General features: G+C 46.9%; 1 protein-coding gene across 1 annotated transcript; it reads left to right on the top strand.

Moving 5' to 3' along the window:
- The first annotated feature begins 24,026 nt into the window (after positions 1-24,026).
- On the top strand, positions 24,027-25,434 carry LOC109787006 (putative E3 ubiquitin-protein ligase SINA-like 6). Its single transcript, XM_020345565.3, has 3 exons — positions 24,027-24,176; positions 24,295-24,705; positions 25,300-25,434. The coding sequence occupies exons 1-3, from the start codon at positions 24,027-24,029 to the stop codon at positions 25,432-25,434; spliced, it is 696 nt and encodes a 231-aa protein (XP_020201154.3).
- The last annotated feature ends 255 nt before the right edge of the window (positions 25,435-25,689 follow it).

The following is a 25,689-nucleotide window of genomic DNA, read 5'->3' on the forward strand; positions in this document are numbered from 1 at the left end:
CGGACCGGTTTTAGAAAGATAATTAAACGATATTTCGGGTTGACTTTAAGTCTATTGAGTCTCCGACATATATGAGAGGACGAAGAATCCCGACTGTTGTCGTGGGGGTAGCTTCTCCTTCGTTCCCGTGTGCTAGACAATTTGGTGTAATGTACTCGGGAACGAAAGGAAGGAGCTACCATCACCGACGGTCGCAAATGTCTGAGAGGAATCAGTGAGGGAGAGTTCCACCATATATATATATATATATATATATATATATATATATATATATATATATATATATATATATATATATATATATATATATATACGAAGAATCCCGACTATTGTCGTGGGGGTCGCTTCTCCTTCATTCCCGTGTGCTAGACATTTTGGTGTAATGCACTCGGGGATGAAAGGAGGAGCGACCATCACCAACGGTCGAATGTATACACCACGTGAGTTGAGAGTTTTCAAGAAAAGACTCGACAAACCGATAGTCAACCCGTGATGAATAATAATGATCTAACATTGGTTTTTTACTACATATATTTAATTGTGGACGTTTAATATTTGAATTATGAACATAGGAAATGTCGTACTCGGACGACAAAAGTCTCCCGGGGGAGTGCAACTGGTGCCACGACGACCGAGGTCTGTGCGACAGGCCTCACCTGGACGAAGATCGACGCTTCAATATTAAGCTGGAGGAGACCTTCGATGTTGAAACGGTACGCAACGACGACAAGTGTTATTTTTTCGTAATTAAGCACGACTTCAACTATTTCAATGTGTACTTTTCATCTTTTATAATTCGACTAGCTTATCCCATGTCATGCAAGACGCTACGTCTTGGAGAGGATGGGTTTTGAAGACCATGAAAGTATGGAAATAAAGAAAATTCACCTAAGGACCCATCATGATATAGATTTTGAAGTAAATCTGTATAATTCTGAGAGCGTAACCCATTTTGGTTGCAAAAATTGGGAAGCATTTTGCAAGATGTATGGTTTTGATGAGGGTATGCTTGTCACCATGGATCTTGGTGATCCTGCATCGAGCAAGACAATATGGACATTTGGGTCCTTGTTGATACACCTCCAATTCTACCGCTATGTGAGTTTCTCAAACATAGTTATTAGCTAATTTATATTGTTCATTTTAAAATAGTTGACAGCTTATTTTGATTGTTCAAACAATGTGCAGAACATGGTAGACAGAACCTATTACACTGATGGCTCTGAGTTAACTTATAAGGACAAAACTCATCTGGTCGGATTTTGTACTAATCTTGAAAATTACAATATCTATTGTAAAACTCCTCCACATTATGGTCAATACGTGCCACTAGTGCACGTGTTGAACTCTGGTAACTACTATGGAGATACCCTGGTAAGATTTCTTACTATTACGACATCCATGCATCTTTTGTATACTTCTAAAACTAGTACATCATTGCTAACTATGAAGTTATTACTATGTTTTTCAACAGATAATCCCAGAGGATTGTGTGCCTCATTTGATGTATCAGAATGGTAGCCTTGATGTTTTGAACATACAACCAGGTCATCCTACGAATCTCAACTATCCATACCGGATTTCTAAAAGAAGTGGAGACATGAAAATCAAAGAATGGAAAAATGTATGGACAGTCGCAAGGAGGTTCTTGGAAGCAAAAGGAAGCGAAGCGCAAAAATTGGAGACAGGATGATCTTCATTCTCCATAATGGAGAGTCGGGGTCTATATTGTTTTATGCTATTTTACCTTAAAGAGGGTATTTAGGTCCTACCTAATACTGATGATCATGTGCTAAGAACAATTAAGTAGGGTTGGTTCGATGACAATGAGGATGATGATCATATGACTTGTTATTAATAACGAGTAGAAGTTGTATGATGATGATTAGTAGGACTTGTTATTATGATGATGCATGATGCGGGCATGAAGAGTTATTATATATCAGTGGGTGAAATGAACATTGATTGGAGTGAAGTGGAGGCAACAAGCATGTGGTGCATGTCGAAAGTAGTACTAATCCAAACTTGATCAAGTTAGGATTAATATTACTTTCGACATGCACCACATGTTGTCTTCAGTTTAATCTAAGCCATGTTTAGGCATAGCAGTAGCGTTGGTAAATCAAGCACGGAAATAAGAGAGGACAGTTCTCTCTGTTAGCTAGCTTACACACCCTAAATTACCCCCTAAACCCTCCCCCCTTTCAAAAAAACAAAAACCCCAGCCACTGAAATGCTGATGCGTGGATGCCTTTTGGTCCCGGTTGGTGTCACCAACCGGGACCAAAGGCCCTCCTGCCTGGGCTGGCCGCAGCGGCCACGTGGAGGCCCATCTGTCCCGGTTCGTGTAAGAACCGGGACTAAAGGGCTAGGGCATTAGTAACGACCCTGTAGTCCCGGTTCAACAACCGGGACAAAAGGCCCTTACCAACCGGGACAGATGACCCTTTTTCTACTAGTGTAGATTAGCGAACGAATCACCCCCCTAATCTTGGCGTTGGCGAATTATTTCAACCATGCAGATTCTCCTCCTCGGCTCTTGGAAGATGAGACGCCCAAGTGCTTTCATCAGTGTGTCAGCAAGTTGATCACTGGTCCTGACATAGTCGATGAAGACACGCCCCTGTTCCACACACTCGCGAATGAAGTGGTACCTGATTTCAATGTGCTTGCTGCGATCGTGGAAGACAGGATTCTTCGCCAGAGAGATCGCCGAATTGTTGTCGATGAGGAGCTTCGGCCGCACAACTTCCTTGTTCAGCAACTCGCCAAGTAGCCGAGCCAGCCAGATGGCCTGGCAAGCAGCGGTGGTGGCGGCCATGTACTCGGTCTCGCACGAAGAGATCACCACCACCCGTTGTTTCTGGGACTGCCAGCTCAGTGGGCTCTTGCCGAGGAAGAAGATCACACCTATTGTGCTCTTCCTGTGGTCCGTGTCCCCGCCGTGATCCAAATCACTGTAGCCGGTTAGCTGCAGTCCTCCATCGCCACGCTCGTATGCGCAGCCGTGATCCAGCATCCCAGCCACATAACGCAAGAGGTGCTTCACTGCAGCGTAGTGGTCGGAGGCAGGCTTCTCCATGAACCTGCTCAAGTACCCAACTGCAAACGATATGTCACGCCTTGTATGAACCAGGTACCGCAGTCCTCCGATGATGCTGCGGTACATCGTCTTGTCCACCGGGGCGGCGGTGCTTTCCTTGATCAGCTTGAGCCGAGCCTCCATCGATGTGTTGTTGGGGTTGCAGTCCTCCATGCCCGCCCGTTCCAGTAGCCGCTTGGCATAGGCTGCCTACCCGAGTACGATCCAATCGCGCTCCTGGCTCTCTTCAATCCTGAGATAATAGCTGAGCTTGCCCAGATCACTCATGCGGAACAGCTTGGTCATTTGCTGCTTGAAGGAGTTGATCTCCGTCGTGGCCGCTCCGATGATGATGAGGTCATCCACGTAGACCCCAACGATCAGAAGGGAGCTGCCCATACCAAGCCGATACACGGCATGATCCAAGGGGCAGCGCTCGAAGTTCAGTGCGCATAGACTTTCGTCGAGCTTTGTGTTCCAAGCCCTCGACGCTTCACGAAGCCCGTACAGCGCCTTGCGGAGGCGCAACACCTTGCTCTCATGGCCGGCCACAGCATACCCTGGTGACTGTTGAACGTAGACATCTTCCAAACGATCACCGTTCAGAAACGCAGACTTGACGTCCATATGGTGAACTTGCCACCCGTGGTGCGCGGCGAGCGCGACGAGTACGCGCACTGAGTCCATGCGTGCAACTGGTGCGAAGACCTCTTCAAAGCCGATGCCCTCCCGCTGCACGTAGCCTTTCGCCACCAAGCGCGCCTTGTGCTTCACAACGGCGCCCCGGGGGTCCTTCTTGAGCTTGTAGACCCATTTGAGGCCGATCGCGCGGTGCCCAGCCAGAAGCTCGCTCAGCTCCCAGGTCATGTTGTCCATGATGCTCTGCATCTCCTCGTCCATAGCTGCACGCCATCCCTGCTCCCTCTTAGCTTCAATGAATGAGGCTGGCTCCTCGCCCACGATCAGATACAGGTCGTTGTCGCTGTAGACCGCCTCCACCTCTTTTATCGTGTCCCACACATTCTCAAGTGTGCGGTACCGACGTGTCGCCTCTTGCGCCGGGAGGCGGCTCGGACACGCCGGTGGGCGGTGAGACAAACTCAACACCGGTTGGAGTCGAGATCGGTGTTCCGTACGCCGGGGAGGTAGGAGACGGCGCGATGATCGCGCTCTGTGGCATTGACGGCTCGGCGTCGGGCGCGGGCACCGAGTGGTGCTCGATCGGAGAATACGCTGGCTCCACCCACACGCTCGACGTGGCCACGAACTCCAGCTCGACCGTGAAGGACTCGAGCCCCTCATCCCGTGCATGCGGAGCAACACTCCAATCCCATGATGTGTTTTCGTCGAACACGACGTCGCGGGAGACGTGGGTGCGGCCTGACGGTGGGTGGAAGACGCGGTAGCCAGCCGATCCAGGCTTGTACCCGAGGAACACCATGGGCACGCTGCGGTCGTCGAGCTTCTTCGAGTTAGGGCGCGTCACCTGCACGTGAGCTACACATCTGAAGGTGCTGCACGTTGGGCCGACGGCCGCACCAGGCTTCATAGGGTGTCATGCCGGAGACACTCTTCGTTGTTGCATGGTTCAGCAGGTACACCGCCGTGGTCACGGCCTCGCCGTAGAACCGTGTTGGGATGCCCTTTGCCTTGAGCAGACACCTGATAATCCACAAGTATAGGGGATCAATTGTAGCCTCTTTCAATAAGTAAGATTGTCGAACCCAACGAGGAGCTAAAGGTAGAACAAATATTCCCTCAAGTTCTATCGACCACCGATACAACTCTACGCACGCTTGACGTTCGCTTTACCTAGAACAAGTATGAAACTAGAACTACTTTGTAGGTGTTTTTGGATAGGTTTGCAAGATAGTAAAGAGCACGTAAATAAAAGCTAGGGGCTGTTTAGGTAAAAAAGCAATAAATTAAATATAGCGAGTGTAGAAAAGTGGTGGTAGGAGTTGCGAAATTGTCCCTAAGCAACTGACTACTTTACTAGACCGATAGCAAGTTTCATGTGGGAGAGGCCACTGCTAGCATGTCATCCCTTACTTGCAATTCTATGCACTTATGATTGGAACTATTAGCAAGCATCCGCAACTACTAACGTTCATTAAGGTAAAACCCAACCATAGCATTAAGATATATTGGTCCCCCTTCAATCCCGTATGCATCAATTTCCATGCTAGGCTGAAGCTTTTGTCACTCTTGCCCTCCAATACATAGTTCTATCAACATACAACTAAACCTATGGTGTGATCCACGCGCGCGCTCATATGATGGGCACCAAAGGACAACAAGATAACCACAAGCAAATTAAATCAATCATAGCAATTCATCAACCACCAATAGGACAACGAAAATCTACTCAGACATCATAGGATGGCAACACATCATTGGATAATAATATGAAGCATAAAGCACTATGTTCAAGTAGAGGGTACATCGGATTGCGGGAGAGTGGACCGCTGTAGATAGAGGGGGGAAGGTGATGGAGATGTTGGTGAAGATGGTGGAGGTGTTGGTGAAGATCACAGTGATGATGATGGCCCCCGGTGGCACTCCGGCGCCACCGGAAGCGAGGGGGAGAGAGCCCCCCTCGTTCTTCTTCTTCCTTGACCTTCTCCCTAGATGGGAGAAGGGTTTCCCCTCTGGTCCATGGTCTCCATGGCATGGGAAGGGCGAGAGCCCCTCCGAGATTGGATCTGTCTCTCTGTCTCTCTCTATTTCTGCGCTCTCGTCTGCTGCCCTTTCACCGTTTCTTTTATATACGGAGATCCGTAACTCCGATTGGGTTGAATCTTTCGCCCAGATTTTTCTCATAAAATTAGCTTTCTTGCGGCAAAAGAAGAGCATCAACTGCCTTACGGGGTGCCCACGAGGGTCCAGGGCGCGCCTGCCCCCCTGGGGCGCGCCCCCCTGCCTCGTGGCCCCCTCGGGCACCGTCTCGCGTTGATTTTACTTCCCAAAAATCATAAATATTCCAAAATAATTCTCCGTCCGTTTTATCCCGTTTGGACTCCGTTTGATATTGGGTTTCTGCGGAACATAAATATGCAACAAACAGGAACTGGCACTGGGCACTGGATCAATATGTTAGTCCCAAAAATAGTATAAAAAGTTGCCAAAAGTATGTGAAAGTTGTATAATATTGGCATGGAACAATCAAAAATTATAGATACGACGGAGACGTATCAGCATCCCCAAGCTTAATTCCTGCTCATCCTCGAGTAGGTAAATGATAAAAAGGATAATTTTTGATGTGGAATGCTACCTAGCATAATCTTGATCATGTATCTAATCATGGCATGAATATTAAGACACGAGTGATTCAAAGCAATAGTCTATCATTTGACATAAAAAAATACTTCAAGCCTACTAATAAAGCAATCATGTCTTTTCAAAATAACATGGCCAAAGAAAGTTATCCCTACAAAATCATATAGTCTGGCTATGCTCCATCTTCACCACACAAAATATTCAAATCATGCACAACCCTGATGACAAGCCGAGCAATTGGTTCATACTTTTTAACGCGCTTCAGCTTTTTCAACCCTCACGCAATACATGAGCGCAAGCCATGGATATAGCACTATAGGTGGAATAGAATATGATGATGGGGGTTATGTGGAGAAGACAAAAAGGGAGGAAGTCTCACATCGACGCGGCTAATCAACGGGCTATGGAGATGCCCATCAATTGATGTCAATGTGAGGAGTAGGGATTGCCATGCAACGGATGCACTAGAGCTATAAGTATATGAAAGCTCAAATTGAAACTAAGTGGGTGTGCATCCAACTTGCTTGCTCATGAAGACCTAGGGCATTTGTGGAAGCCCATCGTTGGAATATACAAGCCAAGTTCTCTAATGAAAATTCCCACTAGTATATGAAAGTGATAGCTCAAGAGACTCTCTATATGAAGAACATGGTGCTACTTTGAAGCACAAGTGTGTAAAAGGATAGTAACATTGCCCCTTCTCTCTTTTTCTCTCATTTTTTTCTTTTTTTCTTTTTTTTGGGCCTTCTCCTTTTTTTCCGTCCGGAGTCTCATCCCGACTTGTGACGGAATCATAGTCTCCATCATCCTTTCCTCACTGGGTCAATGCTCTAATAATGATGATCATCACACTTTTATTTACTTACAACTCAATATTACAACTCGATACTAGAACAAAGATATGACTCTATATGAATGCCTCCGGCGGTGTACCGGGATGTGCAATGATCTAGCGTAGCAATGACATCAAAAACGGACAAGCCATGAAAACATCATGCTAGCTATCTTACGATCATGCAAAGCAATATGACAATAAATGCTCAAGTCATGTATATGATGATGATGGAAGTTGCATGGCAATATATCTCGGAATGGCTATGGAAATGCCATGATAGGTAGGTATGGTGGCTGTTTTGAGGAAGATATAATGAGGCTTATGTGTGATAGAGTGTATCGTATCACGGGGTTTGGATGCACTGGCGAAGTTTGCACCAACTCTCGAGGTGAGAAAGGGCAATGCACGGTACCGAAGAGGCTAGCAATGATGGAAGGGTGACAGTGTGTATAATCCATGGACTCACATTAGTTATAAAGAACTCATATAGTTATTGCAAAAGTTTATTAGCCCTCGAAGCAAAGTACTACTGCGCATGCCCCTAGGGGGATAGATTGGTAGGAAAAGACCATCGCTCGTCCCCGACCGCCACTCATAAGGAAGACAATCAATAAATAAATCATGCTCCGACTTCGTTACATAACGGTTCACCATACGTGCATGCTACGGGAATCACAAACCTCAACACAAGTATTTCTACAATACACAACTACCCACTAGCATGACTCTAATATCACCATCTTTATATCGCAAAACTATTGCAAGGAATCAAACATATCATATTCAGCGATCTACAAGTTTTATGTAGGATTTTATGACTAACCATGTGAATGACCAATTCCTGTCAACTCTCTAAATGGATATAAGTGAAGAAAGAGAGTTTAATTCTTTCTACAAAAGATATGTCCATGCTCTAACAAATATAAGTGAAGCAAAAGAGCATTCTACAAATGGCGGTTTTTTATGTGAAGAGAAACAGGCAATCCAAACTTCAAATGATATAAGTGAAGCACATGAAGCATTCTATAAAGCCATACTCAAAAGATATAAGTGAAGTGCAAAGAGCATTCTATAAATCAACCAAGGACTATCTCATACCAGCATGGTGCGTAAAAGAAAAATGAAAACTAAATGCAAAAGACGCTCCAAGATTTGCACATATCACATGAATGAAACGAATCCGAAAACATACCGATACTTGTTGAAGAAAGAGGGGATGCCTTCCGGGGCATCCCCAAGCTTAGACGCTTGAGTCTCCTTGATATTTACTTGGGGTGCCTTGGGCATCCCCAAGCTTGATCCCTTGCCTCTCCTCCTTATCCTCATATCGAAACATACACGATCTTCGAACACTTCATCCACACAAAACTTCAGCAGAAAACTCGGTAAGATCTGTAAGTATAATAAAGCAAATCACTACTCTAAGTACTGTTGCAAACCAATTCATATATATTTTTGCATTGTGTCTACTATAGTATAACTTTTCAAGGCTTAATCCACTGATATAAATCAATAGTTTCATCAAAACAAGCAAACTATGCATCGAAAACAGAATCTGTCTAAAACAGAACAGTCTGTAATAATCTGAACATTCACCATACTTCTGATACTTGAAAAATTCTGCGAAAATTAGGAAAATAAAATTTGTATAGAAAGGCATTGCAAAAAGAATCAGAACCATTTGACGTTCCAGTAAAAAATGAAAAATCGAGCACTACAGCCAAAGTTTCTGTCCTGCACCGTACAAACCAACAAGCATTGTAAACATCCTAAAGGCAAACCTTAGCACATTATTTTTATAATACAATGGAATTGTACAAGGGGATAATTATTTTTGTTGAAAAGTTTCTGTAATCAAGATTCACAAAGTTTCCGTGAGCATGAACAAAGTACAAGGCTAGCTCCCACTTCAACAATGCTTGTCTCTCTCACTTTCACTTTCCATTTTGAAAAAGTTTTGGGTTCCCCTCTTTATTTTTTTTGTTTTTAAACTATATGAAAGCACTCAACAGAAATAAATGACTCTCTAAAACTTCCGGGTTGTCTCCCTGGCAGCGCTTTCTTTAAAGCCATTAAGCTAGGCATATAGTGCCCAAGTAGTGAATCCACCCGGATCCCAAGGTATATCAAAGCCAATTTTAATTAGCGATGATTTGTAATTTAGTAGTGAGCACAAAGCAACATATCAAGCAATGACGAAGTCTAACTCTCTTCATATGCATCGGCATGTCATAAAAGAACAATTCATGCACACATAGTAAAGGCCAATGCATAGTATAAGCAGTTTCTTACAATTTTATCGTATTGGAAACATAGAGAGGTGGAGATATAGTTCCTCTCTCATAATAATTGCAAGTAGGAGCAGCAAGCACATGCATATTATATTCATCAAAATCATCATGTGCAACGGTAAAAGGCAACCCATCAATATAATCCTTAATAAGTGCAAACTTCTCCGATATAGTGTAGTCGGGAGAATTCAAAAAAATAATAGGACTATCATGCGTGGGTGCAGTAGAAACAATTTCATGTTTAACATAAGGAACTATAGCAAGTTCATCTCCATAAGCATAATTCATATTGGCATCTTGGCCACAAGCATAGCAAGCATCATCAAAAAGGGGTATTTCAAGAGAATCAACGGGATCATAACAATCATCATAGCAATCATCCTTCGGTAAGCACGAAGGGAAATTAAACAATGTATGAGTTGAAGAGTTACTCTCATTAGAAGGTGGGCACGGGTAGCTAATCCGCTCTTCCTCCTTTTGTTCTTCGCTCTCCTCATCATCTTTTTCATCCAATGAGCTCACAGTTTCATCAATTTCTTCTTCCATAGACTCCTGCAAAATATTATTCTCTTCTTGGACAGCGGAGGAGTCCTCAATATATGGGTTAACATAGGCATTAGAAGCATAATTATCATAACAATATTTAAGTATGGCAAAATTTTCAGATTTGTAAAGAGTACCACCATACTTTTCAATCAAAGAAGCAATTTCATAAGCACCCTTAAAAGCAACAAATTCTTCAATTTGTTGAACATCATAGTAATTATAAACACCCTTAGCATACGAAGATACGATCCCGTTATCACTAAACTCACATTGGTAGGGAAGGTGTTTCTTAGGGTTTTCAGAACAACAAGTAAAATCATATATTTCACATAAATTCCAAGCATAGCATTGCAAACGATGAATTTGACCCAGTAAAAGTTTCCCTTTTTCAGATATGCGGTGTCGCACATAACAAGCATGCTCATCTAAAGATTTGCCCTCAACTAAGCTAGTTGGGGTTTCAGCCCGAGCACAGAGGGATCGAAGATGATCCAAGTAAAAAGCTTCAGGAGTGTGATATATTTTGAGTGGTTCTTCAACCATTGGTTCAGTAGGTACAACTAATTTTTTTGGTATTTTGCGTTTCCTACCCATAACTAAAGATAGAAAACAACTAAGAACAGCAAATAAAAATTACTTAGTGATAAAGCAAACAAGCACACACGAGAATATTCACCCCACGCTATGACACCCCGGCAACGGCGCCAGAAAAAGGTCTTGATAACCCACAAGTATAGGGGATCAATTGTAGCCTCTTTCGATAAGTAATAGTGTCAAACCCAACGAGGAGCTAAAGGTAGAACAAATATTCCCTCAAGTTCTATCAACCACCGATACAACTCTACGCACGCTTGATGTTCGCTTTACCTAGAACAAGTATGAAACTAGAAGTACATTGTAGGTGTTTTTGGATAGGTTTGCAAGATAGTAAAGAGCACGTAAATAAAAGCTAGGGGCTGTTTAGGTAAAGAAGCAATAAAGTAAATATAGCGAGTGTGGAAACGTGGTGGTAGGAGTTGCGAAATTGTCCCTAAGCAATTGACTACTTTCCTAGACCGATAGCATGTTTCATGTGGGAGAGGCCACTGCTAGCATGTCATCCCTTACTTGGAATTCTATGCACTTATGATTGGAACTATTAGCAAGCATCCGCAACTACTAACGTTCATTAAGGTGAAACCCAACCATAGCATTAAGATATATTGGTCCCCCTTCAATCCCGTATGCATCAATTTCTATGCTAGGCTGAAGCTTCTGACACTCTTGCCCTCCAATACATAGTCCTATCAACATACAACTAACCCTATGGTGTGATCCACGCGCGCGCTCATATGATGGGCACCAAAGGACAACAACATAACCACAAGCAAATTAAATCAATCATAGCAATTCATCAACCATCAATAGGACAACAAAAATCTACTCAGACATCATAGGATGGCAACACATCATTGGATAATAATATGAAGCATAAAGCACCATGTTCAAGTAGAGGGTACAGCGGGTTGCGGGAGAGTGGACCGCTGTAGATAGAGGGGGGAAGGTGATGGAGATGTTAGTGAAGATGGCGGAGGTGTTGGTGAAGATCGCAGTGATGATGATGGCCCCCGGTGGCACTCCGGCGCCACCGGAAGCGAGGGGGAGAGAGCCCCCTCCTTCTTCTTCTTCCTTGACCTTCTCCCTAGATGGTAGAAGGGTTTCCCCTCTGGTCCATGGTCTCCATGGTGTGGGAAGGGCGAGAGCCCCTCCGAGATTGGATCTGTCTCTCTGTCTCTATCTGTTTCTGCGCTCTCGTCTGCTGCCCTTTCACCGTTTCTTTTATATCCGGAGATCCGTAACTCCGATTGGGTTGAATCTTTCACCCAGATTTTTCTCATAAAATTAGCTTTCTTGCGGCAAAAGAAGAGCGTCAACCGCCTTACGGGGTGCCCACGAGGGTCCAGGGCGCGCCCCCTGCCTCGTGCCCCCCTCGGGCACCATCTCGCGTTGATTTTACTTCCCAAAAATCATAAATATTCCAAAATAATTCTCCGTCCGTTTTTATCCCGTTTGGACTCCGTTTGATATTGGGTTTCTGCGAAACATAAATATGCAACAAACAGGAACTGACACTGGGCACTGGATCAATATGTTAGTCCCAAAAATAGTATAAAAAGTTGCCAAAAGTATATGAAAGTTGTATAATATTGGCATGGAACAATCAAAAATTATAGATACGACGGAGACGTATCAACACCGCACCATGCCGATGATCGTCTGGTTGCGCCGCTCCACCATCCCTTTTCTGTTGAGGCGTGTAGGGGGTGGTGTGTTGTCGGTGCACACCCAATTCGGCAAAGAATTTGTCGAGGCTCGAGGAGTTGAAATCACCCCTGCGATCGGTGCGCAGGGTCTTCAGGTGGTGACCAGACTCACATTCTGCCGCCGCCTGGAACTGCCGGAGCGACTTCTCTGCCTCGTCCTTGGTCGTGAGCAGGCACAACCACATGTACCGGCTCTTGTCGTCGACGAGGAGGAGGAAATAACGTTTCCCTCCCGGCGTGGCCGGTGTGATCGCCCCGCACAGATCCGCGTGCACGAGCCCGAGAACATCCTCGGCGCGGTTTAGGGCCTGAGGAGGGAAAGGAGCTCACCGGTGCTTGCCGGCAAGGCATGCCTCGCAGAGCCGATCCACTTGATCGACGAGCGGCAGGCCGTGAACAATATCCTCGCGCGCGAGCGACCGGAGCGCTGGGAAGCCGATTGTTGGGGAACGTAGCAGAAATTCAAAATTTTCTACGCATCACCAAGATCAATCTATGGAGTTTACTAGCAACGAGAGGGAAGGAGTGCATCTACATACCCTTGTAGATCGCGAGCGGAAGTGTTCAAGAGAACGGGGTTGATGGAGTCGTACTCGTCGTGATCCAAATCACCGATGATCCTAGCGCCGAACGGACGGCACCTCCGCGTTCAACACACGTACGGAGCAGCGACGTCTCCTCCTTCTTGATCCAGCAAGGGGGAGGAGAGGTTAATGGAGATCCAGCAGCACGACGGCGTGGTGGTGGAAGTAGCGGGATTCCAACAGGGCTTCGCCAAGCGCTGCGGGAGGAGGGAGATGTGTCACGGGAGGGAGAGGGAGGCGCCAGGGCTTAGATTGCTGCTGCCCTCCTTCCCCCCCCCCCCCCCACTATATATAGGGCCAAGGGAGAGGGGGGCGCAGCCTTGGCCCTTCCTCCAAGGAAGGGTGCGGCCAGGGAGGAGTCCTTCCCCACCAAGGCACCTCGGAGGTGCCTTCCCCCTTTAGGACTCTCCCTTTTTCTTATCTCTTGGCGCATGGGCCTCTTGGGGCTGGTGCCCTTGGCCCATATAGGCCAAGGCGCACCCCCTACAGCCCATGTGGCCCCCCCGGGGCTAGTGGACCCCCTTGGTGGACCCCCGGACCCCTTTCGGCACTCCCGATACAATACCGATAAAGTGCGAAACTTTTCCGGCGACCAAAATAAGACTTCCCATATATAAATCTTTACCTCCGGACCATTCCAGAACTCCTCGTGACGTTCGGGATCTCATCCGGGACTCCGAACAACTTTCGGGTTACCGCATACTAATATCTCTATAACCCTAGCGTCACCGAACCTTAAGTGTGTAGACCCTACGGGTTCGGGAGACACGCAGACATGACCGAGACGACTCTCCGGTCAATAACCAACAGCGGGATCTGGATACCCATGTTGGCTCCCACATGCTCCTCGATGATCTCACCGGATGAACCACGATGTCGAGGATTCAATCAATCCCGTATACAATTCCCTTTGTCTATCGATATGTTACTTGCCCGAGATTCGATCGTCGGTATCCCTATACCTTGTTCAATCTCGTTACCGGCAAGTCTCTTTACTCGTTCCGTAACTCACATCATCCCGTGATCAACTCCTTGGTCACATTGTGCACATTATGATGATGTCCTACCGAGTGGGCCCAGAGATACCTCTCCGTTTACACGGAGTGACAAATCCCAGTCTCGATTCGTGCCAACCCAACAGACACTTTCGGAGATACCTGTAGTGCACCTTTATAGCCACCCAGTTACGTTGTGACGTTTGGTGCACCCAAAGCATTCCTACGGTATCCGGGAGTTGCACAATCTCATGGTCTAAGGAAATGATACTTGACATTAGAAAAGGTCTTAGCAAACGAACTACACGATCTTGTGCTAGGCTTAGGATTGGGTCTTGTCCTATCACATCATTCTCCTAATGATGTGATCCCGTTATCAACGACATCCAATGTCCATGGTCAGGAAACCGTAACCATCTATTGATCAACGAGCTAGTCAACTAGAGGCTTACTAGGGACATGGTGTTGTCTATTTATCCACACATGTATCTGAGTTTCCTATCAATACAATTCTAGCATGGATAATAAAAGATTATCATGAACAAGGAAATATAATAATAACCAATTTATTATTGCCTCTAGGGCATATTTCCAACAGTCTCCCACTAGCACTAGAGTCAATAATTTAGTTCACATCACCATGTGATTAACACTCACAGGTCACATCACCATGTGACCAACATCCAAAGAGTTTACTAGAGTCAACAATCTAGTTCACATCACTATGTGATTAACACTCAATGAGTTCTGGTTTGATCATGTTATGCTTGTGAGAGAGGTTATTCGTCAACGGGTCTGAACCTTTCAAATCCGTGTGTGCTTTACGAATATCTATGTCATCTTGTGGATGCTACCACGCGCTATTTGGAGCCATTTCAAATAATTGCTCTACTATACGAATCCGGTTTACTACTCAGAGCCATCCGGATTAGTGTCAAAGTTCGCATCGACGTAACCCTTTACGACGAACTCCTTTTCACCTCCATAATCGAGAAAATTCCTTAGTCCACTAGATACTAAGGATAAGTTCGACCGCTGTCATTTGATCCTTTCCCGGATCACTATTGTACCCTCTTGACCAACTCATGGCAAGGCACACTACATGTGCGGTACACAGCATAGCATACTATAGAGCCTACGTCTAAAGCATAGGGGACGACCTTCGTCCTTTCTCTATCTTCTGCTGTGGTCAGGTCTTGAGTCTTACTCAATACTCACACCTTGTAACACAGCCAAGAACTCCTTCTTCGCTGATCTATTTTGAACTCTTTCAAAATCATGTCAAGGTGTGCATTCTTTGAAAGTATCATCGGGCGTCTTGATCTATCTCTATAGATCTTGATGCCCAATATGTAAGCAGTTTTTATCCAGGTCTTCCTTTGAAAAACTCCTTTCAAACAACCCTTTATGCTTTCCAGAAATTTTACATCATTTCGGATCAACAATATGTCATTCACATATACTTATCATAAATGTTGCAGCGCTCCCACTCACTTTATTGTAAATACAAGTTTCTAACAAACTTTGTATAAACCCAAAAACTTTGATCACTCCATCAAAGCGTATATTCTGACTCCGAGATGCTTGCTCTAGTCCATGGAAGGATCGCTGGAGCTAGCATACCTTTTAGCATCCTTAGGATCAACAAAACCTTTCTAATTGTATCACATACAACCTTTCCTTACGAAAACTGGTAAGGAAACTTGTTTTGACATCCATCTGCCAGATTTCATAAATGCAGCTAATGCTAACATGATTCCGACGGATTTAAGCATCGCTACGGATGAGAAAATCTCATCGTAGTCAACTCCTTGAACTTGTGAAAATACTCTTTGCCACAAGTCGAGCTTCATAGACGGTAACATTACCATCCATGTCCGTCTTCTTCTTAAAGATCCATTTATCTCAATGGCTTGCCGATCATCGGGCAAGTTCACCAAAGTCCATGCTTTGTTCTGATACATGGATCCTATCTCGGATTTCATGGCTTCTAACCATTTGTCGGAATATGGGCCCACCATCGCTTCTCCATAGCTCGTAGGTTCAGTATTGTCTAACAACATGATATCTAAGACAGGATCACGTACCACTCTGAAGTAGCACGCATCCTCGTCGTCCTACGAGGTTTGGTAGTGACTTGATCCGAAGTTTCATGATCACTATCATAAGCTTCCACTTCAATTGGTGTAGGTGCCACAGGAACAACTTCCTGTGCCTTGCTACACACTAGTTGAAGTGACGGTTCAATAACCTTATCAAGTCTCCACCATCCTCCAACTCAATTCTTTCGAGAGAAACTTTTCCTCGAGAAAGGACTCGTTTCTAAAAGCAATTACTTTTGCTTCCAGATCTGAAATAGGAGGTATACCCAACTGTTTTGGGTATTCTATGAAGATGCATTCATCCGCTTTGGGTTCGAGCTTATCAGCTTAAAACTTTTTCACATAAGCATCGCAGCCCCAAACTTTTAAGAAACGACAACTTAGGTTTCTCTAAACGATGTCGTCTCAACGGAATTGCGTGGTGTCCTATTTAAAGTGAATGCGGTTGTCTCTAATGCCTAACCCATAAACGATAGTGGTAATTCGATAAGAAACATCATGGTATGCACCATATCCAATAGGGTGCAGTTATGATGTTCGGACACACCATCACACTATGGTGTTCCAGGCGGTATTAATTGTGAAACACTTTCCACAATGTCTTAATTGTGTGCCAAACTCGTAACTCAGATACTCATCTCTATGATCATATCACAGACATTTTATCCTCTTGTCACGACGATCTTCAACTTCACTCTAAAATTACTTGAACCTTTCAATAATTCAGACTTGTGTTTTATCAAGTAAATACACTCAGCATCTACTCAAATCATCTGTGAAGTAAGAACATAACGATATCCACTGCATGCCTCAACACTCATTGGACTGCATACATCAAAATGTATTACTTCCAATAAGTTGCTCTCTTGTTCCATCTTACTGAAAACGAGGCCTTTCATCTTGCCCATGTGGTATGATTTGCATGTCTCAAGTGATTCAAAATCAAGTGAGTCCAAACGATCCATCTGCATGGAGTTTCTTCATGCATATATACCAATAGACATGGTTCGCATGTCTCATTCTTTTCAAAACGAGTGAGTCCAAAGATCCATCTACATGGAGCTTCTTCATGCGTTCTATACCAATATGACTCAAGTGGCAGTGCCACAAGTATGTGGTACTATCATTACTATCTTATATCTTTTGGCATGAACATGTGTATCACTACGATCGAGATTCATTTTAGGTGCAAGACCATTGAAGGTATTATTCAAATAAACAGAGTAACCATTATTCTCCTTAAATGAATAACCGTATTGCGATAAACATAATCCAATCATGTTTGTGCTCAACGCAAACACCAATCTCGATGGTAGAGGGAGCATGCGATGCTTGATCACATCAACCTTGGAAACACTTCCAACACATATCGTCATCTCACCTTTAGCTAGTCTCTGTTTATTCCGCAACTTTCATTTCGAGTTACTAACACTTAGCAACCGAACCGGTATCTAATACCCTGGTGCTGCTAGGAGTACTAGTAAAGTACACATTCATATAATGTATATCCAATATACTTCTGTCGACCTTGCCTGCCTTCTCATCTACCAAGTATCTAGGGTAGTACTACTTCAGTGACCGTTCCTCTCATTACAGAAGCACTTAGTCTCGGGTTTGGGTTCAACCTTGGGATTCTTCACTAGAGCAGCAAACGACTTGCTGTTTCATGAAGTATCCCTTTTGCCCTTGCCCTTCTAGAAACTAGTGGTTTTACTAACCATCAACAATTGATGCTCCTTCTTGATTTCTACTTTCGCGGTGTCAAACATCGCGAGTTGCTCAAGGATCATCATGTCTATCCCTGATATGTTATAGTTCATCACGAAGCTCTAATAGCTTGGTGGCAGTGACTAAGGAGAACCATCACTATCTCATCTGGAAGATCAACTCCCACTCGATTCAAGTGATTGTAGTACTCAGACAATCTGAGCACATGCTCAATGATTGAGCTTTTCTCCCTTAGTTTGCAGGCTTAAAAAACTTGTCAGAGGTCTCATACCTCTTGACGTGGGCACTAGTCTGAAATCCCAATTTCAGTCTTCGGAACATCTCATATGCTCTGCGACGTTTAAAAAACGTCTCTTGTGCCACAATTCTAAACCGTTAGCATTACGCACTGAACTATCACGTAGTCATCAAAACGTGTATGTCAGATGTTTCGCAACATCTACAGACGACGCTGAGGTTCAGCACACCGAGCGGTGCATAAAGGACATAAGCCTTCTGTGCAGCAATGAGGACAATCCTCGGTTTACGGACCCAGTCCGCATAATTGCTACTACCAACTTTCAACTAAATTTTCTCTAGGAACATATCTTAAACAGTAGAACTAAAGCGTATGACATAATTTGCAAAGACCTTTTGCCTATGTTTATGATAATTAAGTTCATCTGATTAATGAACTCCCACTTAGATAGACATCCCTCTAGTCATCTAAGTGATACATGATCCGAGTCAAACTAGGCCGTGTCCGATCATCACGTGAGATGGACTAGTCATCATCGGTGAACATCTCCATGTTGATCACATCTACTATACGACTCATGTTCGACCTTTCGATCTCTTGTGTTCCGAGGCCATGTCTGTACATGCTAGGCTCGTCCAGTCAACCTAAGTGTTTCGCATGTGTTCCGAGGCCATGTCTGTACATGCTAGGCTCGTCAACACCCGTTGTATTCGAACGTTAGAATCTATCACACCCGATCATCACGTGGTGCTTCGAAACAACGAACCTTCGCAACGGTGCACAGTTAGGGGGAACACGTCTCTTGAAATTTTAGTGAGGGATCATCTTACTTACTACCGTCGTTCTAAGCAAATAAGATGCATAACATGATAAACATCACATGCAATCAAATAGTGACATGATATGGCCAATATCATTTTGCTCCTTTGATCTCCATCTTCGGGGCACCATGATCATCTTTGTCACCGGCATGACACCATGATCTCCATCATCATGATCTCCATCATTGTGTCTTCATGAAGTTGTCACGCCAACGATTACTTCTACTTCTATGGCTAACACGCTTAGCAATAAAGTAAAGTAATTTACATGGCGTTATTCAATGACACGCAGGTCATACAAAAAATAAAGACAACTCCTATGGCTCCTGCCGGTTGTCATACTCATCGACATGCAAGTCGTGATTCCTATTACAAGAATATGATCAATCTCATACATCACATATATCATTCATCACATCTTCTGGCCATATCACATCACATAGCACATGCTGCAAAAACAAGTTAGACGTCCTCTAATTGTTGTTGCAAGTTTTACGTGGCTGCTATGGGATTCTAGCAAGAACGTTTCTTACCTACGCAAAAGCCACAACGTGATATGCCAATTTCTATTTACCCTTCATAAGGACCCTTTTCATCGAATCCGATCCGACTAAAGTGGGAGAGACAGGCACCCGCTAGCCACCTTATGCAACTAGTGCATGTCAGTCGGTGGAACCTGTCTCACGTAAGAGTATGTGTAAGGTCGGTCCGGGCCGCTTCATCCCACGATGCCGCCGAATCAAGATAAGACTAGTAACGGCAAGTAAATTGACAAAATCAACGCCCACAACTACTTTGTGTTCTACTCGTGCATAGAAACTACGCACAAACCTGGCTCTGATACCACTGTTGGGGAACGTAGTAGAAATTCAAAATTTTCTACGCATCACCAAGATCAATCTATGGAGTTTACTAGCAACGAGAGGGAAGGAGTGCATCTACATACCCTTGTAGATCGCGAGCGGAAGCGTTCAAGAGAACGGGGTTGATGGAGTCGTACTCGTCGTGATCCAAATCACCGATGATCCTAGCGCCGAACGGACGGCACCTCCGCGTTCAACACACGTACGGAGCAGCGATGTCTCCTCCTTCTTGATCCAGCAAGGGGGGAGGAGAGGTTAATGGAGATTCAACAGCACGACGGCGTGGTGGTGGAAGTAGCGGGATTCCAACAGGGCTTCGCCAAGCGCTGCGGGAGGAGGGAGATGTGTCACGGGAGGGAGAGGGAGGCGCCAGGGCTTAGATTGCTGCTGCCCTCCTTCCCCCCCACTATATATAGGGCCAAGGGAGAGGGGGGGGCGCAGCCTTGGCCCTTCCTCCAAGGAAGGGTGCGGCCAGGGAGGAGTCCTTCCCCCCCAAGGCACCTCGGAGGTGCCTTCCCCCTTTAGGACTCTCCCTTTTTCTTATCTCTTGGTGCATGGGCCTCTTGGGGCTGGTGCCCTTGGCCCATATAGGCCAAGGCGCACCCCCTACAGCCCATGTGGCCCCCCCCCGGGGCTAGTGGACCCCCTTGGTGGACCCCCGGACCCCTTTCGGCACTCCCGGTACAATACCGATAAAGTGCGAAACTTTTCCGGCGACCAAAATAAGACTTCCCATATATAAATCTTTACCTCCGGACCATTCCGGAACACCTCGTGACGTCTGGAATCTCATACGGGACTCCGAACAACTTTTGGGTTACCGCATACTAATATCTCTATAACCCTAGCGTCGCCGAACCTTAAGTGTGTAGACCCTACGGGTTCGGGAGACACGCAGACATGACCGAGACGACTCTCCGATCAATAACCAACAGCGGGATCTGGATACCCATGTTGGCTCCCACATGCTCCTCGATGATCTCATCGGATGAACCACGATGTCGAGGATTCAATCAATCCCGTATACAATTCCCTTTGTCTATCGATATGTTACTTGCCCGAGATTCGATCGTCGGTATCCCTATACCTTGTTCAATCTCGTTACCGGCAAGTCTCTTTACTCGTTCCGTAACTCACATCATCCCGTGATCAACTCCTTGGTCACATTGTGCACATTATGATGATGTCCTACCGAGTGGGCCCAGAGATACCTCTCCGTTTACACGGAGTGACAAATCCCAGTCTCGATTCGTGCCAACCCAACAGACACTTTCGGAGATACCTGTAGTGCACCTTTATAGCCACCCAGTTACGTTGTGACGTTTGGTGCACCCAAAGCATTCCTACGGTATCCGGGAGTTGCACAATCTCATGGTCTAAGGAAATGATACTTGACATTAGAAAAGCTCTTAGCAAACGAACTAAACGATCTTGTGCTAGGCTTAGGATTGGGTCTTGTCCTATCACATCATTCTCCTAATGATGTGATCCCGTTATCAACGACATCCAATGTCCATGGTCAGGAAACCGTAACCATCTATTGATCAACGAGCTAGTCAACTAGAGGCTTACTAGGGACATGGTGTTGTCTATTTATCCACACATGTATCTGAGTTTCCTATCAATACAATTCTAGCATGGATAATAAACGATTATCATGAACAAGGAAATATAATAATAACCAATTTATTATTGCCTCTAGGGCATATTTCCAACACCGAGGCCGTACCGCGCGTGCCAGAGCCACGCATCTTCGCCACCGTGTATAGTGAGGCAAACCGGGCGAGCCACGCTCAGGCTCAGCACGTACAGGCACCCATGGTTGCATTGCACGCGCGCGAGCAAGCGCCTGCCCGGGTCTCGCAGCTGAAGGACGCCCTGGCTGATGTGTGTCTCGTAGGCGTTCTCGTCCAACTGGCCCAAGCTCATAATATTGCTGCATAGACGGGGAATGAAGTACACCTCAGAGAGTACCAAGTGCTCACCATTTAGACACTGGAACAGGATCGTTCCCCTCCCCTCTATCTGCACCGCGGACCTGTCGCCAAGCCTGACGGAGCCGCGTACGCCGGTGTCCAGCTCGGAGAAGATCTCCCGCCGCCCAGACATGTGGTTGCTGGCGCCGGAGTCCAGGAACCAGGAGGTGTCGCACCCTCCATCATCCGAGGCGGGGCGCGCCTGCGAGCGCTCCTCGTTCAGCATCACGTGCTCCACGGCCGCCTCTGTGGTCGCGGTGAGCACGCTCAGGCTAGCCAGGAGGAGCATGGTCTCCTCGGTCCCGCCCTCGGCGAGATTGACCTGCTCCTTGCGCTCGCGCCGGGGCTCAGTGCAGTCACGCGAAAAGTGCCCCGAGTTGTTGCAGTTGTAGCACTTGACTTTGCTCATGTCACGGCCGCCGGCGTTTTGAGGCGGACATGCGTCGTTCCTCCGTCCCTGATTCTTTCCGCGGCGGTTGTTCTGCCCGCCGCCGGAGCCTTGGCCGCTCTCGCGCGCCTGCTTGCGCGCCTCCCACTGCTGCTCAGTGAGGTACAGCTGCCCACCGCCTTGGCTCGGCGCGGGCACGGCGCAGTGCTCCTCGGCGGTCCTAAGCCACCCGGTCAGCTCCTCAACCGAGATCGTACTCAGGTCCAGGAGGGTTTTGATCGCCACTGCGATCTGCGAGTAACGGGGGGAACAACACACAAGAGCTTCTGCACGATGCGTACCTCCTCGACGTTGTCGCCGAGTGTGCGCAGCTGGTTGGCGAGGCTGGTGATCCGCATCCCGAAGGCGTCGAGTGTTTCGCCGTCGTGAAAGGCGATATGCTCGAACTCCGCGCGGAGTCGTTGCGCGGTGGCCTCCCGCACACGGTGCACCCCCATCGCATGACCTTGATGGTGTCCCGGGCCGCGTTGGCCGTCTCCTTGACGACGAGGACGCCAAGCATCTCCGGCGGAATGGCTCGGAGGAGAACGCCGAGCGCCGCCTTGTCGTCGCGCACGTGCTGCGCGTTGCCCTGGATCGCGTCCCAGAGCCCCCAGGACTCCAGGTGGACCTTCATCACCAGCGACCACTCGATGTAGTTGGTCGAGGTGAGGGTCGGGAACGTAGTGCCGGCGCCCGGCACGAACGGCGCGCGCTCCGTGGCCGCCGCCTGGTGGATCACCACCTGCCGCTCCCGCCTCACGCGGCTTCGCCCGCAGCTGTGCTCCCGTGGTGGAGTCGCCGAGCGTGCCAGCCCGCCCCCGCCTGCGTTGAGGGCAGCGGCGGCTGCCGCCGCAGCCGCGTCCGGCTGTTCTCCGTGATCGGACATGATCGCCGGGATCGCTAACTAAGGCTCTGAATACCACTTGTTAGGAACCTAGGCTCTCGCAACTCACGATCATAGAGGAGACGAAGGTTTTGCGTCGCGTGCAATCTTGCGACTTCTCCCGTTTTCTTTCACTGCTATTTATTCGTTACAGAAAGAAGAGGCAGGTGACGATCCTATCTATGCGCAACGATCCACCAGTTTCGCGCCATCCCACGAGAGTTGATCGTGTCTCCTAAGCCACATGCGAAGCTACCGGCCCATGCAATCCTACTTGCCCGGCACGCACAAGTCGCGACTCATGCAAACATGTTTATTTGACTGAAAACAAACTAGCTAAGCCCAACAACCAGATTAGCTAACAGGTGGCGGCTCAGGTGGTGGAAGCGCAGTGTTCATGGGCGGAGCCCATAACTCGGGTGCTCCCCGGTGGCCATGGCCATGTGGGCGGCATGGTGGCCGGAATGTGACGTTCGGTGGCAGCGGTGCAGTGTCCGTACCTATGGCAGTGGCGATGAGTGTTTGCCGGGGTGAAAAACTATTCTTTCTTCGGGCAGACTGGCGGTGGCGACGTTCGTCCCCTTCTTGAAGACGTCGTTGAGATTCTCATTGTATGTCGTGTTGCTTCGGAGAAATCTCTGATTCTTAAATCGGGCGGCGGCGGGTCTGGCGGTCCTCCGATGTTGTAACCTTCCTCAAAGCGTCTCCTTAAAGCTTACGATTCGTCATAGTACTATGCAGCTTCGTCCCTTGGGGTGGCGTGTACACATATCCAACGAGGTAGCAGCAGCGCGTATCAATTGCATGCGTGCATGCATGCTTTGCTGGCTTTCAAAATTAAATTCTTGTTTGCTAGGAACAGTGATCGAGAACTGAGAACAAATGTAGCTGCTTCCTCGGTAATGTTGGTGAGTTAATGGCTATTGGAAGTCGAAACAAAAGGCCTATCCAACTTCCGGAGTATTACCATCCCTAGTTACAGCTACTACTGTACGTAACTCTCTCTATATATTGGGGATTGACGTTGCCAGTACTGTATCTCTTCTTTGGGTGAAGTACAGAAGGAGCCGATGGAGGATAGAAGCAACTCCAATAAGAGGAAAGGAGACGGCGAGCAGGAGGGAAGAAAAAGCGGCTGGAAGAGGCAGAATGTGAGCACGGTGATGGAGGTATTCGACTGCACCGTCTGCTCCAAGCCCCTCAGGCCTCCCATTTTCCAGGTATGCGCTACGTGATTAAATTGACTGGGGGTACCTTAGCGGTTGGTTGTACAACGTATGTATCAGCATGCGATGAACAAGAAGATTAAACACTTTTCCGCCTCTGTGTACATTGCAGTGTTCCAAGGGAAACTCCATCTGCGGGGATTGCCAGGAGAGGCTTCCGTTATTAGAAGGGATCGGCGTCCAGCGCAGCTACATCATGGAGCGCGTCGTCGACAACATCTTCATTCCCTGCAAACAAGGATGCTCCACCACGATCGCTTACTACCAGAAGGAAAAGCATGAGAGGCAGTGCCCTTGCGGCCCGTGCTTGTGCCCCGTCTCCGGCTGCGGGTTCGTCGCGCCAACGGCTGTGCTCCTTGACCATCTTGCCACCGTGCACAATTTGCCAGCAACATCGATGGAGTTATTCCAGCCTTTCGATGTCCCGGTGCAGCCGGGCTCCCGAGTTCTCAAAACCAAATACAACCGCCTCTTCCTGCTCAAGATGGAGGCGCTGGAGTCCTACGGCCATGGCGTCTCACTCGTATGTGTGCAGCCAGAAACTCCGGGAGGAAATGTCCGAATCACCGTGGGTTTCTCGTGCGCACCAGGACATAATCAGGAGTCAAAGTGGGAAATGGGACCCGATGGGGTACCAAAGCAGTGCTTGTGCATCGTGCCTGGTAAAGAAACCGATGTTGTGGCCACCATCACAATAGAGAGGGAGGACGATGACGAAGACTAAGGCTATGACTGCAAGGAGTATGATGATTTATATGTTGTCTCGATTTTTATGGAAAGATGTGTGCGTAAGATTTTAGTTTAAGATGTGTGAAGATTCGTTTGTTCATGTTTGGCACAGCTCCACCAGTTGTCCAATAAACGATCCCCAATAAGGTGTTCTTTGAGCTGTCCAAACAAAAAAAAATCTGGTTATTGGGGGCTGCTTTTGCAGATCGCCAAATAAATCATCCCCGACAAGGTGTTATTGGTTTTTGAATTCTACGTCCCATCACTCGATGGTCATGATCTTGATGCCCTGACACGATGGCCTTGATGCCCATCTTCCAGGTGCCAAGCAAGTCCATCTTAACATATGTTAGGTGTCCATCTTAATGTAGGTTCCAAGCGCATTTAGGTACAAACTAAAGCGCCCTTGGAAGCCCAAGATTCTGCCACCTGCTGCAAGGAGCGCAAACGGCGCACCCTCCTCCTCCTCTCCCCGTATGACCTGAAAGGGTGCTGGCTGTTAATGAAAGTGAGTGATGAATAAGTCGTCCCAATCGCTTGCATGCCCTTTCATGTTGGTGTGATACTCGTTCGCCTCTAGGCAAAACTGGACAACGAAAAAACAAATCGACGATGATGCAATCTACACTAGTGATACATTTGGCCGACAGGAGCTCCTACCTTGGTTTGCTAGGGCCACTTCAGCTTGACCATCACTCCACAAAAACTTCCAAGACGGGCTGCTACTTAGTTTTGGGAAAGCCTTCATTCATATATGGACCATTTGACCCAACTTTCC

The sequence above is a fragment of the Aegilops tauschii genome, chromosome 3 (assembly GCF_002575655.3).
Source record: "Aegilops tauschii subsp. strangulata cultivar AL8/78 chromosome 3, Aet v6.0, whole genome shotgun sequence".
NCBI lineage: Eukaryota > Viridiplantae > Streptophyta > Magnoliopsida > Poales > Poaceae > Aegilops > Aegilops tauschii.

Coding starts and splice junctions, on each gene's coding strand:
- LOC109787006 (XM_020345565.3), top strand. CDS start 24,027: ATGGAGGATAGAAGCAACTCCAATAAGAGGAAAGGAGACGGCGAGCAG. Junction 24,177..24,294: donor TCAGGCCTCCCATTTTCCAG/GTATGCGCTACG, acceptor TGTACATTGCAG/TGTTCCAAGGGAAACTCCAT. Junction 24,706..25,299: donor ACGGCCATGGCGTCTCACTC/GTATGTGTGCAG, acceptor AAGCGCATTTAG/GTACAAACTAAAGCGCCCTT.